At 45.8% G+C, this 15162-nt stretch overlaps 1 protein-coding gene across 1 annotated transcript; it reads left to right on the top strand.

Moving 5' to 3' along the window:
* The first annotated feature begins 7041 nt into the window (after positions 1–7041).
* Positions 7042–14121, top strand: LOC119513486 (keratin, type I cuticular Ha3-I-like). Its single transcript, XM_037808726.1, has 7 exons — positions 7042–7392; positions 8845–8927; positions 10648–10804; positions 12395–12556; positions 12651–12776; positions 12951–13171; positions 13995–14121. The coding sequence occupies exons 1-7, from the start codon at positions 7045–7047 to the stop codon at positions 14119–14121; spliced, it is 1224 nt and encodes a 407-aa protein (XP_037664654.1). The 5' UTR covers positions 7042–7044.
* Positions 14122–15162: the final 1041 nt, after the last annotated feature.

The raw sequence follows: 15162 nt of genomic DNA, 5'->3' as shown, positions 1-15162 counted from the left end.
TAATTTAGAAGCTTGAAACCTCTTTGAAGATGTCAATGAAGCCATTTAGATCAAGAGTAGGAAAAGTCCCCAGATCCTGCCTTTGCCAGAGCTCAGTTGCCATTTAGAAACCCTGCGATGCCAACTGGATTTTTGTAGGCACTGAAATGTATTCCAGACCCAACAACAAAGACACACATCATTAACTTCCAGTGTCTGGAAAACACCTTCGTGCTGAAGGTTGAGCTTCTTTATTTCTGGAGATGTTCAACTCCCTATAACTGAGCTCCAGGTATCATTTCAATGTGTTTCCTGCTTTTCTTGCTTCTTTGGTATTCTCTGGAATGCAAGGAGGCTCCTTCATTTATTTCCCAATAAACTTTATTTCCCTGGCATAGTAAATGTGTTTCTCATTCATATTCATGCATTGTGAAGTATTCATCATGGATATTTCATAAACATCATCTTTCATTAGAAGGACAAAGTGGGTTAAACAACTGGTTCCAGCCTTTATGCTCCAGGGGAGTGATGTTTTCCTGTGATGTTCCTGCCAGGGGGCCCCCCTGAAAACCTGGCCTGCAATATCCCTGCCCATTTGCCTTGGCTACAGAGAATCCTCCCCAAACCTCCCTGTTATCTCCCACTGTCAACCCTGTGACTGGACTTCTCTGTTCCCCTTTTTCCTAAACTGCCTAAAGACTAGCTTCTGTTTCTACCTCTCTGTAGAAGCTGCTCAAAGAGCAGTGATTCTCTCCTCTCAAGCACTCTGCTGCACCTGCTTCACCACTATGGTGACCTGCTTCTCCCTCAAAACCTACCTTCATTGATTTCAAAACCTCACATACTCTGGGTCTTCTTCCTGTATCTCTGACTATCTGTTCTCTGTCTTCTGATTACCTAATCTTCCCCTTTCTGTCCCCAATACAGTAATACCTAGATCCTCAGCCCTCAGTTTTTCTCACTCATGGAGAATGAATGCTAATGACTCCCAAATCCTGATCTCACATCAGCTCAAGTTCCAGGTGTTTGGTTGCTCATAGGACAGTTTCCTTTGGTATTATGACCCTCACATCGCATTTAATTGGACTAAAACTTACCTTTGCCAAACTGGTTCATCTTGTTACCCACTTGTTACACCTAACACTTTGTCTTCTAAGAAGACTCTTAAATGCAGGCAGCCCTCTCTGCTCAACCCCCTCCCCCACTTCAAGTTTATTCATTTCCTCTAGGTCTTTGCTCATGGTCTTCTGTAAGCTCTTCACTCTTTCATTTTCTACAGTTCCAAGAAAGGCTGACACTTATTAAGTCTCTCCCAACAAACATTAACTCAACCCCACCCCCCTCAAAATGCCTCATCACTGAATTCTTAAAGCTCTAAAGTCTACAGGCCATGGTATCCATTATCCATTCAATTTTACTCTAACTGATCGACACAACCTCAATAAACCCTCTCCTACTGTGTGTGGCAGGTACTCTGAGGGGGTACTGAGAACAGGTATGAGGGGCTGATGGCATCTGGGTCAAGAACCCCAGTACTGGTCCACAGCATGTTTATAGCCTAGAGAGAACAAGACAAAGAGACAACCATCATACGACAAACATGAATGTGGCTCCAGAAGGTGTAAATGAAGAATTGTGAATTTCAGAGGTGTAAGAGAATACCTCTGGATGGGAGAGGTAGCACTGCATTAGGCCTTTGAAAACCCAAATATTTTATTCATGTAAATATTGTCTGCCGGTCTTCCTGGCTACAGGTCCTTCAACAGAGATAATATCTTCACCTAATTAAAGACTGATGTAAACTGTAGAATACTATAAGTGAATAGATAAGAAGCAATAACATAATGAGGACTCATGAGAATGTTATTAAAACTTTATGTACTTCCCAAAGTTCCAACTTGAGTCAACTATTACTGTACAATATTAGCATAATTCTGAAATAAATTTTGGTAGGATACGTTTGGACAAATGGATGTGTGTAAGTCTGATGAGGGAAAGGTTTCCAGGTGCAAACTTTGCCTGGTAAGGAAATGAGGAATCAGGAGGTGTGTTTGGGGCCTGACTGTCATAGTCCTAGCCAGGAGCAGAGGATATATATGGTAGTGGAAGATGAAACTGCCAAGGTAGTTAGGTGAGAGCCTATCTGGCAGTGCCTTGATTATCTGTGAGATGTTCTTGTAAGGAAGGTTGCTACCTGATGGATCCTAGAAGTTGGTGGATTGGGTGAGCTAGAAGGGAGGTCAATTACAGGTGGGTGAGGGTAAACAAAGACTGACCTGGTGGAAGTCGGGGAGTGGGTGGGGCAGAGGAGGGGGTATTTTAGAGGTACGGCCTGGGGTGTGGAAGCTGATTGGATATAGAGGGACAATGGACAATGGAGAGAGAAGGAAGGAAATTAACATTGGTTGAACACCTGCTATGAGCCAAGATAAATCTGAATTTTTTGAGTCTGAGAAAATGAAACAACAGTGGGTCACTAGTGGAGAGAACTAGAGAGGAACGACTAGATTTGGGAGAGATTGTTGGAGAGTTACCTAAATAAAGATGAAAGAGTCATGGGAGTTGTTAAGACTGTCGTGGGGAAGGGGGTAGGGTAGAGAAGAACCTTGGGAACCAGTGATAGAAACAATGGAGAGGATCTGGGGTTGAGGCCTGGGTTACCTTGGGAACCAGTGATAGAAACAATGGAGAGGATCTGGGGTTGAGGCCTGGGTTAGCCACGTCTCCGAGGAGAGGAATGGTATCTGGTTATAAGCAATCAGAGAGGGAAATGGAGAAGCAGCTGAGGTTTCACAGAAATGAAATGAAGTCAGCGTTTCAATGAGGGGCTGATGGCATCCGGGTCAAGAAAGATGAGAATTCAGACAAATCCACTGTATATAGAAACAGGCAGATCATTGGCGATCTTACAGATAAGAAGCCATATTTCAGTGGCTCTTTCGCCTGATAGCAAACAACACAAAACTTCAATAACTACAACATTCGTATGAAAGATGAAACTTAATTTGCTTTATCGTCTATGTACTCCTAAAATATTTTAGCATCTGCTCTTTCCTTTGTGCTTCAGAGCAGTCCCATTTATAGGTTTTCAGTCCTTCTCTGAGGGGTCCCTGAATTCAGCCTTCCCAGCAAGAATAGCACCATAGAGCTACATTGTCCTGGGTTGTGTCATGTTCCTCTCCTCTATTTTAGACTGGGTAGAAGGACAAACAGAGCACTGCCGAACTTTGCCTTGTCTTGGTCCCTTAAGACTCCCAAGCACCATCCTGCCGGGAGTCCAGGAGACTGAGTGTTAAGAGAAACAATGGCAGCTCTGGAGAGCATTTGTGGCACTAGCCCCTGAATCCCGTTTTTGAGGGGTGTGTGTATCTTTGTTACTGACATAGCTCATTCTTCAGCTCCTCTCCTGCTTGCCTCTCCAGTTCCAAGCCCTGTTTGACCATCTTTTCTAAGCCAAACCCATTGGTTTAACTCCTGGATGACAACCACAATTTCTCCCCTCAAGGTCATGAGGCTGGGGAATTGATAAACTGGCATCAGCTGCCCTAATGGGACAGCCTTTATGTACTGTCCTTATAGGCAGCTCCGACTGGGGCTGGCTTGGTTCAGTGGGATCGTGTTGATCTTGGCTAGTTTTTTTCTGCTTTTCTAATTCTCCTCTGGGTCAGGCTTCCTTCCTTGGCATGAGTCAGCCCTCTTGGTCTGTGTGTGCCTGGTGATATTTCTCTTGCCCTCCCCTTGCCATTTGTACACATTGAAGTATAATTAATCTGTACATGGCTCAATAAGTTACTTTGCATTTCCAAAAAACAATAGATTTTGGAAGAATTTTACATTCTGCATGGTGAGAATTTCAAGTGTCAGTAAACTGTCCAAGAGAGAAGATGGTTTGGGGGAAGGAGCAGGGAGGCCTTCTAAGGCCTTCAAAGCCCTGCCCCAGGGAGGAGGCCCCCGAAGAGGACCTGCCCGACTCCACTCCAGCTAAGCATCACTGGTGCATTGGGTGTGAGCTCTCCCTTGGACACCGCCTTGGCTTCTGTAATAAATAGTGTCCTTAAATCTCACCTGCGATTTGTTCATATCTTGAGACCAGAAGCTTTAACCTCAGCATCTGCCACAATTACTTGGAGCAGCAGTAAAACCTTTCTGTCCGTTACTATTTGATTTGCTCATCATGTTCATTGAAGGGTCATTGACCAGAGATGGTATCACTGCTTATTTATGTAAAGGTTAGAAGAATTCACAGCACATGGTGAGTGGAATAAATGAAAAGCAACTGTGTCTCTGGCACAGACCCCTAGGAAGCACTGGCCGGACCTCCTCAGTCCTGGGCCCGGCACCCCCAGGTCTCAGGCCTCACCATGCCGCTTGCCTGTGCCACTGTGGAGAAAAAGGCCAGCCCTGTAGGGACAGCAAGGGGGCCTGCGGCTGGAGCTGTGGCCCTGGGCATGGGACCCTTGGCAGCGCCGGTCAGGGAGCACGTACGGCCGAGCGTGGCCAACGGGGGCGTGAAGCTGGTGGTGTCCAGCACACCTCTGGTGGACCTCCCGAAGCAATGACTGGTCGGTACCTGAAGCATAACTCAGCTCACGTCCCTAGCTCCTCAGAAGTTCATCTCCGATATTGCCAACAATGCCCTTTTGCTCTAGCACTGCAAAAAGAAGGGCACAGCCTCTGGCAGCTCTCCATCAAGAGCAAGGACCGCAGGTACACTTTGTCTACCGAGGAACTGACCCCGTCCCCAGCGGTTTTGGTGTCGGTGTGAAGCCGCACGGCTTTACCTGAGCTGCCCAACCTAAAGTGCCTGTCCCCATATCCCCACACCAGGCTGTTTTCATTATAAACTTATTGTGACAAGAAAAAGAAAACAAAGCAGTTGCCTTCCTGAGAATTCCTGGGAAGCTAACTGAAACTTGGCTCTTGTTTCTGGATGGACCCGGGTCCTCTGAAACATCATGTAGCAGCCTGCAGCTATGATACGTGTTTTCTAAACTCTGCCCTTCACTTCTGAAGATACGAGGAAACCTCCCTCTGGGTTACTTCACTCTGACAGAGGAGGAAGCAGTGATGATCATGGAGGTATTCATCAGTCTACAACACAGTGTTCCTTTCCTATTTTTTATAAGTGCCACTATCTCAATTTTTCTCCTTTGGACCTGGGCCCTAGAAGAAGGGGAGGACAGAAGGCAATTAGACAAAAGCAAATGAATCTAGCTGTTTGCTCTATGTCATCCAAAAGGGCTTTTATCAGTTTGGTACTGATTTTAAACCAACACTTCACTCCCACATCTTGCTGATGGTGGGGTCATTTAAAGGTAGAGATTCAGGCAGACATAGGAAAGAGTAGTGGATGTTGAATGTGGGGAGGGGGGCAGGGTGGGGAGAACATCAGTGCCTTTTAAACATTTGCTCTGGGAGACTGCACATTTATTCCACAGCTGCTGTCCTTTATCAAGGTATCTTTGAAGCCCTTCCTTGAAATGGCTTTTAGAAGCACCCAAGAAAATGTGCATTACTATTTCAGAGTCACCACTTGTTTCTGACCCATTAAAGATGCTACTCAGCTTGGTGGTTTGTACCACACACAGGCTTGGTTCCAAATGAAACCTGGCTGTTTCCAAAATTAGACACACCCTCAGAAGATGAAGATTTTCCTTTAGGGAGGATAACTGGAAGGATGGGTCACAGACTGCGAAGGCAAGCATGAGACAGGGATGATCTGAGCAATGGTGGTATTGGAGGAACTAGCTTGTAGCTTCCAAAAGGCATTTTCACTGATAGATTTAAACATAAAACAATCCTTGTAGTTCATAGCTACAACTGGAACAGCATGATGACAGAACATCTGTTTGCCAAATGTACTAATTGTCATGAGATGCTGCTGAGCATGTGATGGCTTGGTGGCTTCGTAGTGTCACGACCTTTGGAGAACTATATTCATGGGTCTCTGTATCAGATCAATCGAGGGCTTGCTTTTTCAAGTTTCTAGTGGGTGTTATGCTTTCTTGCTTGGTAAACTTCCATGCATTAGTAAAGAAGTGATCTTTGGTTCTTTGATAGAGACTGGGCTTGTTATTTTGTGGCCCATTCTAATTTAGGAGGGGTTATTGTCTAATATCGATTGAGCTCCGTCAGTCCATTTCTCCACTGTAGCTTCTCAGCAATGAGAAAATTAGAAGACAGAGACAGTGTAGTGTGATGGAGAGGTTGTGGCCATTGGAGTTAATAGAGCTGGGCTTGGATCCTGGCTCCACCATGTAGGAGCTCTGTGACTTTGGGCAGCCTCTCATCCATAAACTCTTCCAGGGTGTCATGAGGACTGAAGGAGATAATGCGCACGAGGTGCTTTGCACAGCGGGGTCTCAGTCGGCAGGTGTCACAGACAGGATGGGGCCCTTCTTCACGAAAGCACATGGGGCAGTGTTCCGTGCCCAGTAGGTGCCTCCAAATGTCAGTCTTCTAATGCTCCATGAACATTGAATAACAGTAGAAACGGGGCCTTGGGAGGCTTCCTGCAACCCTACGGATGAAAGGCCAGAGGGACATTGAACTGGGTGACCCTGGAAGTCCTTTCTGACTCCAGCTTCCAGGTGGCCTTCCTTAGATAATTGTTCCCAGAGTCCTTTCTGAGGGTGAGCTTGATGAGGACCAGACCTTGCTTTGTTAAGGAAAAAGAGGCACAGGCGGGTTCCTTCTCTGGGGACAGGGTACAACTGTCACTCCTTAACTTGACACCGGTGAATAAGCTCTGCTGTCGGCGAGGTAATGGGTTGGTCGCTTTGAAGCTTAACCACGAAGCTCTTACTTAACCAACCGGCATGATGGGAGAGGAGTCCTGACTTCACAAGAAGCCAGAGTAAAACATTTTATGAGGTGAAGGACTCTTGTGAGGTAGCTAAATTGCAGATGAAATACTGCTACAGAGGGGGATGAGTGGGGAATGCTGTGGGTTGCCACACCCACTGTTGACGGAATATAAGGCCCTGGAGAGGACCAGGGCTTACACCAGAGCAAAGGAATCGGGCTTCGAAAGTGACCTCCAGCGCTCAGCCCCCTCCCAGCACCATGCCGTACAACTGCTGCCTGCCCAACCTGAGCTGCTACACCAGCTGCTCCCACCGGCCCTGCGTGGCCCCCAGCTGCCACACCTGCCCCCTGCCCGGGGCCTGCAACATCCCTGCCAATGTGGACAACTGCGGCTGGCTCTGCGAGGGCTCCTTCAATGGCAACGAGAAGGAGACCATGCAGTTCCTGAACGACCGCCTGGCCAGCTACCTGGAGAAGGTGCGCCAGCTGGAGCGGGAGAACGGGGAGCTGGAGAGCCGCATCCAAGAATGGTGCCAGCAGCAGGTGCCCTACGCGTGCCCGGACTACCAGTCCTACTTCCGGACCATCGAGGAGCTCCAGCAGAAGGTGAGGCGGTGGGCCTCACTGCAAACTTGACGAACTCTTCATGTGTTTTGTAACAAACTGACTTCTGACTGGGATCTAAAGCTGTCCTCAGTGGATGTTGACTGACCCGGAACTCACTTGCTTGTTATGATTTTGGAATCATCCTCTGCTGGGAGGATATGGTCTGTGTTTAGCATAAGGCATCAGGGCAAAACCAGTCATGGCAATCTTACATTGCTTCCAAAGGACTTCTTACCTAAAATTAGAATATCTGCTTCTTTAATTCTGTTAATGATATTCTGATCTTGTTTTCAGGGCGTTATAGCATATCTTTTGGAATAATATGCAACTTTTGAGCTAGGGATTTCCTGAGTGAATCCTCAAAATTTTAAACCCTTTCAAGGCCACAGAAGAAGACAATATTTATGGCCAAGCTGGTGAGCTTTTTGCTCCAGAAGCCTTGCTTATTATCAGAGACACATGTACTGTCCACTGAAGCAGGCATGTAAACAAGTGACAACAGAGGGCCATAAGTGCAGAAGGAGAAATAGGTGTAATTAGTCACCACAGAGGTGGGACTTAACCTGGCAGAGGTTAGGGTGGGCTTCCCAGAGGCAGTGATATCTGAGTAGGGTTTTGAAGGATGAGCAGGAGTTTATAGCCAACAGCCAAAGCCCATGATTCTTGGAGGGAATTGATACTCTGTTGTTCTGTAGTTTTGACAAAGCAAATGCCAGAAATGGGCTGTGCAATTTCAATATCATTCATGCATCCATCTTCAGTGAGTCCTTAGGCAGGGTAGTGGGTCAGGGAGAAAGCACTGGGTGAGATAGTCTCTTTCCTTCAGGAACTCACAGTCTAAGAAGGGAGACAGATGTGGGGAACAATGACCATAGGGAATGTGATAAGAAGTTATCACTAGCTATGTGCAAAGGACTGTGGGAGCCCATGGAGGAAGTGACCCCTGGAAGATGGGGGAAGATGGGAAATGTGGTTTATACAAGCAGTCTTGCTAGGTGGGTAAGGGCATTCCAGGTAGGAAGGAAGGCAATGTGTGGGGACGGTGGGGCGAGGCCATGGGGCTGGAATGAAGGTGGTGATAGGGTAAGGTAACCAACTTGTCACATTTGCCTGGCACTTTCCTGGTTTTAGCATCCTAGGAAGCCCCTCAGGCCTAAGCAACTGGGATGGTCACCCTATGTGAGGCCTGGCTCCCTAGGATACAAGTTCCTGTGGGAACCAGAGGCAGATCAGAGGAGAAGAATTCGTGATGGAAGACACACTTCCCCTTGACCGTTCTGGTTTGAAATGATCAGTTCTATAAATTAGTCCTCATTTAACCCTAAACCTCAGACTCTGAAAGGACTCAAAACTATTTGCAAGAAATGTGTGTGAAATAAAGTAGCTTTCAAATTTAAGGGACGAGACATTCCTTCTTTGTATGGCTCATTTTATAATCAATACTGTCTGCAGATCCTGGCTAGCAAGGCTGAGAACACCAGGCTGGTGGTGCAGATCGACAATGCTAAGCTGGCCACAGACGACTTCAGAACCAAGTAAGACTTTTCTAATGATCAGAGCGGTCTCAGAATAAGGCAAAGTGAGGGACTCTCTGTTCGTGCAGTGTGCAAGCAGAAACTTGGATGCTTTTAGGGGGATTCCTTTTTTTCCTTTAATAGCTCAGTTGCAGGTTTAGAGAAAAATTATGCAGATAGTACAGAGTTCCCATTTACACCCATCGCCTCCTTGCACACACAGTTTTCCCTATTATTCACATTTTGTATCAGTGTGGTATCTTTGTTACAATTGATGAAGCATTATTTTTAAAATTCTACTATAGCCCATAGTTTACATTAGGGTTCACTCTTTGTGTGTACAGTTCTATGGTTTTCTTTTTTGAACATTTTTATTCCAGTAATATATATACAACCTAAAATTTTCCGTTTTATCCACTTTCAATTATATAATTCAGCAGTGTTAATTACATTCACAATGTTGGGCCACCATCACCATCATCCTTTACCAAAACTTTCCAATCACCCCCAGCAGTAAGTCCCTACTAAGCGTTAACTCCCTATTCCCCACCCTTGCCCCTGGTAAACTGTATTCTAGTTTCTGACTTTTTGAGTTTGCATATTCTAATTATTTAATATAAGTGAGATCCTATAACATTTGTCCTTTTCTGTCTGGCTTGTTTCACTCAACACGATGTCTTCAAGGCTCATTCATGTTGTTGCATGTGTCACAACTTCATTCCTTTTTATGGCTGAACAATGTTCTGTTGTATGTCTATACCACATTTTGTTTATCCATTCATCTGTTGATGGACACTTGGGTTGCTTCCACCTTTTGCCAACTTGAATAATGCCGCTATGCACGCTGGGAGGATCCCAAAAGGGAGGATTCGTAACTGGGTTGAGTTAGGTAAAATGCCAAAGTCCCATCAGGGCTAAGATTCTGTGTTTTAAGTTTTGTTCTAAGGAGCATAAGAAACCACCTTTTCTCTCTCTCTCTCTTTTCTTTTCTTTTTCAATCCCGTCTCTGGATCAAGTTTAAAAGTGAATTTCACACTGGTCTGCTAGTATGGGTTAGTCACTATCAGCCCGTCAGAAAGAAGTTATTAAACCATGAAAATAGGAAGCCAAATCTGTTTCTTTCAGAGAACCAAATTTTCTTGGTATCATCATTACAGTCATAAGAATCCTTTACGCTTTTCATGCGGCCTTAGAGTTAACCATGTAATTTCACGGTCATTTCTTCATCTTCATGCCAATCCTATGAAGTTTTAGTTTGATCCCCAATGAGGAAAGCCAATAAGGAAAGCAAGGCTCAGGGAGATTAAGGAATTTATCTACATCATTTAATGACAAGGCCAAGATTAACTGACTTTTTTCCAGTGCTATTCTCACAACACTAGATTCTTTTTTAGTGGGGCTGGGAAGGATAACCAGACAATCTAGAAAAGGCTAATGAAGTTCACTAACTTACTTAAGAAGGTGAAGATGGTAAGGCTTAGCTGATAGCAACCTGTGAATGGGATTCTTAGAACAAATGCAGTTAATTTTGGCCTAAAATTATACATAGACATTCACCAGTACCTTCTCTATGGGCTTTAGGGAGGAGATAATTCTTCACCAAAGAGGTACTTTTTCCCTTTAAAATTTAAAATAAAATACAACACATTTCAAAATATAATGAATTTGGCTAGATCAGCCAAGAAAAGCCTAGGAAATGAAATCTTCCTCTCTGACCTCTGGTCTTTGGCTGTGTGTGCAGGTACGAGAGCGAGCTGTCCCTGCGGCATCTGGTGGAGGCCGACATCAACAGCCTGCGCAGGATCCTGGACGAGCTGACCCTGTGCAAGTCTGACCTGGAGGCCCAGGTGGAGTCCCTGAAGGAGGAGCTGCTGTGCCTCAAGCAGAACCATGAGCAGGTAAGGGTCTCAGCCCCTAAGACCCCAATATGGAGAGCTCTGGGACACTCCTGGGCAGGGAAAGGTAGATCTTGATTTGCTGAGCAGCCCAGAGCTGACACAGCTGGTTGTTCAGAACATACCTGTGGATTGTTGGGAATGAGTCATGAGCTTACCTCTTTTGCAAAAGGGAGCGTGGTCAGTTGATGTATTTCCATTTGGGACCAGATGTGTGGCCAAAAGACCACACAAAGAACTTTAAAATATTTTGTACAGTTTAATAAGATCTATTATCTTCTGAATAGCTGCCAAATTAATGATCCTAAGTGGGAGAAGATAGCAAACTTCCTTGTACTATGTCACTTAGATAACTAGAACCCAAACTGGACTGATGGATGTGATGAATGGATGGGTGGGAAAATGGGAAAAATGGAGGAACTAAATAATGGTTGATTCAGAACTGATGGTTGAATGCAATAGTAGCAAATCAGATACATGTCTCAAACATTAGGTGTTTAGATGAAGAGAAAAACTACATCTAATAGGCAGTGCGTGAAGGCAGAAGACGTGGAATGAATGGAAGGAGTGAAACCTGGTTTCTTCATATATAAATAGCAACAATTATAAACCAGTTATCATGTCAGGCTTATCAGTGAGCAATAGCTAAATCAGAAAGAAGTGATAGAATCCTGGAATGGGAAGAAATATTAGCGGTCCTTTTTATTTTATTTTATTTTTTTAAAATTCAATTTTTTTGAGGTATATTCGCATACCATGCAGTCATACAAAGTGTACATTCAGTTGTTCACAGTACCGTTATATATTTGTGCATTCATCATCAAAATTAATTTTGGTAATTTTTCATTACAACACACACAAAAATAATAAGAATAAAAATTAAAGTGAAAAAGAACAATTAAAGTAAAAAAGAACACTAGGTGCCTTTTTTTTTTTGCCCCCATTTGTTTACTCATCCATCCATACACTGGACAAAGGGAAGTGTGGTCCATATGACTTTCCCAGTCACACTGTCACCCCTCATAAACTACAGTTTTACACAGTTGTCTTCAAGATCCAAGGGTTCTGGGTGTAGTTTGATAATTTTGGGTATTTACTGCTAGCTCTTCCAATTCATTAGAACCTAAACAGGTTGTCTATATTGAGCGTAAGAGTGACCAGAGTGACCTCTCGGCTCCTTTTGGAATCTCTCTGCCACTGAAGCTTGTTTATTTCCTTTCACATTCCCCTTTTGGTCAAGAAGATGTCCTCCATCCCATGATACCAGGTCTAGATTCCTCCCTGGGAGTCATATTCCATGTTGCCAGGGAGATTCACTCCCCTGGGTGTCAGATCCCACGTAGGGGGGAGGGCAATGAGTTCACCTATTAGCAGTCTTTTAATCGAACAGCCTCATTATACAGATGAGAAAAAGAGACACAAAGAGAAGGTCTGAATCACCAGAAGTAACTCAGCTGAGGTTTACATTGACTAGACTTCAATTCATGATTCCTAAATTCCAATGCAATACTTTATCTACCATGATTCACTCCCTCAAAGAGTTCACCTATACACTTCTTCCTGTGGGTTCACTCCTTCCCTTTCCTCCACCAGGAGGTCAACTCCCTACGTAGCCAGATTGGAGACCGCCTCAACGTGGAGGTGGACGCAGCGCCCACCGTGGACCTGAACCGTGTGCTGAACGAGACCAGGTGTCAGTACGAGGCCCTGGTGGAGACCAACCGCAGGGACGTGGAGGAATGGTTCGCCACGCAGGTGGGTGCCTAGGCCCGTGGCCACGCAGGACCAACGTCCCGCAGGGCCCTGGAGGCAGCATCTCATGCTGTCTTCTTCCCTTTGGACCTTCCAGAGCCAGGAGCTGAACAAGCAGGTGGTGTCCAGCTCGGAGCAGCTGCAGTCCTGCCAGGCGGAGATCATCGAGCTGAGACGCACAGTCAATGCCCTGGAGATCGAGCTGCAGGCCCAGCACAACCTGGTGTGTATTGTCCAGACCTGTTGGGGAGAAAGGCCGGGTCAAGGAATCAGAGTCCCAGGACTCCGCTTCAGATCAGACACTCTCCTTAACCTTGTAGCTGTGGCTTCTTTGGAATAATGTAGAGAAAGGTATAAAGGAGCAGCTCCCTGATATTCTTCATGTTCTTGTCCACAGAGAGACTCCCTGGAAAACACGCTGAATGAGACGGAGGCCCGCTACAGCTCCCAGCTGGCCCAGCTGCAGTGCATGATCAGCAACGTGGAGTCCCAGCTTGCGGAGATCCGCTGTGACCTGGAGCGGCAGAACCAGGAGTACCAGGTGCTGCTGGACGTCCGTGCCCGGCTGGAGTGCGAGATCAGCACATACCGGAGCCTGCTGGAGAGCGAGGACTGCAAGTGGGTACCCAGCAAGTAGTGCCCTCCCCTGCCCCCACCATGAGAGACACACAGTCCTTCTAGAGCATCAAAGGGGACTTTGCAGATCTGGTTTCAGATGCTAAGGTGTCTTTGAGACCAGATGGTTATGACATGGCCCTGGGGAATACAAGGCACCTGTGGCTCTCGTCCCCAGGGCTAAAGGTATTTTCTGCTTTAAAGGACACTTATGAGACTTAACTCTTTCTCCACCAATGAGTCTCTGGATGTTGATGGGAAAATAGTCTTAGACTTTCAGAGTTGGCTTTCATGGCCAAAGAGAAAAGAAAACCTTACTGATCATTGCTTATATTTGAATATTGCCTTACAATTTAACCGCAATGTTCAAATCCATTGTTTCCTTGATCCTTGCTGGAATCATCCAAGTCAGGCAGTGTGGGCATCATTGTCACCATCTTACAGATGGACAGACTGATATCAAAAGAGAAGATGCGTCCAAAACCAATAGGGTGCAGGGCTTGGAGGCTTATACAGTATTTGTAAGAGCACAGTCTGGTGGATTCCTTACCATTCGGTGTGGTAGGCATTATCAATCCCATCTTATGCTGAATGGATCCAGGCTCCGAGGGCTAAGGGCCCTCCCCACGATTCTAGGGTTACAGAGGAAGGGCTGAGACCTTTGGTCTTTGCTTTTTTCTGCCACTTTCTCTAAGCTTTGTAGAAAGAGAAAGAGATCTGAGCAGGGCTTGGTGTCCTAAAATGTCAGGGGATGGGTTGTGATTGCTCCTGTGTGTCCTTTTCTGATATCCCGCTCACGCTGATGATCGAATGATTCTGTGCCCAGGCTTCCCTGCAACCCTTGCGCCACGACCAACGCATGTGGCAAGACCATCGGGCCCTGTGTCTCCAATCCATGCGCACCGTGTGGCCCATGCTCCCGCTATGGGCCCTGTAGCACCTTTGGGTGCTAGATACCCTGGGGCCAGCAGGAGGATTGTGTGAGGCCCGAAGAACCATTGGTGAATCAGCTCTGCTTCTCTGACAGTCAACAGCTATGGGGACCCCGCCCCAAAGCATTTCTATAAACCTCCATCCTGGAGGGGGACCGAACGCCCAGGGATGTGTCCTGGCTCTGAGCACAGGCCCCTGATCCTCTTCTTTCTGGGTCTCTCATGGTGGTTCTGTGTCCTGGTGGCTTTATAGGTTTGTGCTCGAGACGTTTTTTTCTGTTCTCTCTGTGGCTTCCACCTTCCCTGCAGTTCCCCAAATCCCTTTGTAAATCTCCTAATAAACTTCCCTTGTGCAAAGCAGAGGTGATTCTCATTTGTATTCATTCTTTTGCCAGTGTTCTCTCTGCATGTGCTTCTCATAAAGCCACTTGAAAGTAGAGGAGGACTTTGTAGTATAACCCTCTCCTTAAAGGTTGTTATCACCGTTAATTAACATTCATTAAGCCCAGTGAGTCCAGGCCTCCAATCAGAGAACCAGTGAGGCCATTAGGTGAAGAGGCCTCATCTGAATACGATAAAGATATTCATTATGGGACCTTGCTCAGTAAAATGCAACGGAGAAACATTTCTAGAAAGTGCCACCTTTTCTCTTTCAAGTCCCTACAAGAGGAGGGACAGGAGCTAACCCTTACCAAACACCTACCAAGTCCCAGGAACTGTGCTAGTGATGTTTCCCTTTCACAGAGAGAGCAAGTAGCAGCAAGGGGTCTGAACCGAGAGCTCACCCTCTGAATGGCGGTTACACACTGAGGTGCAACTGCAAGGCCAAAACTGATTTCAAACAAGCACCCAGAGCTGATACACCCAAATGAGGGTGTTTCCCTTCAAAACTGTCAACTGGAAGGCATGACGTGACCAAAATAGCCTGGAAAATCTCTCCTTTGGGAAATACCAAAGAACTGAAGGACACATAATAGTTAAAAGACCAGCTCTTATATTTGAGTAATATTCTTACATTTTAAAGGCGTTTCTCTTCTTTCAATTTTTTCCCTTTAATGCAAT

The sequence above is a fragment of the Choloepus didactylus genome, chromosome 18 (genome assembly GCF_015220235.1).
Source record: "Choloepus didactylus isolate mChoDid1 chromosome 18, mChoDid1.pri, whole genome shotgun sequence".
NCBI classification, from domain to species: Eukaryota; Metazoa; Chordata; class Mammalia; order Pilosa; family Megalonychidae; genus Choloepus; species Choloepus didactylus.
This window is presented reverse-complemented; position numbering and strand designations above follow the sequence as displayed.

Coding starts and splice junctions, on each gene's coding strand:
- LOC119513486 (XM_037808726.1), top strand. CDS start 7,045: ATGCCGTACAACTGCTGCCTGCCCAACCTGAGCTGCTACACCAGCTGC. Junction 10,805..12,394: donor TCAAGCAGAACCATGAGCAG/GTAAGGGTCTCA, acceptor TTCCTCCACCAG/GAGGTCAACTCCCTACGTAG. Junction 13,172..13,994: donor CTGGAGAGCGAGGACTGCAA/GTGGGTACCCAG, acceptor TTCTGTGCCCAG/GCTTCCCTGCAACCCTTGCG.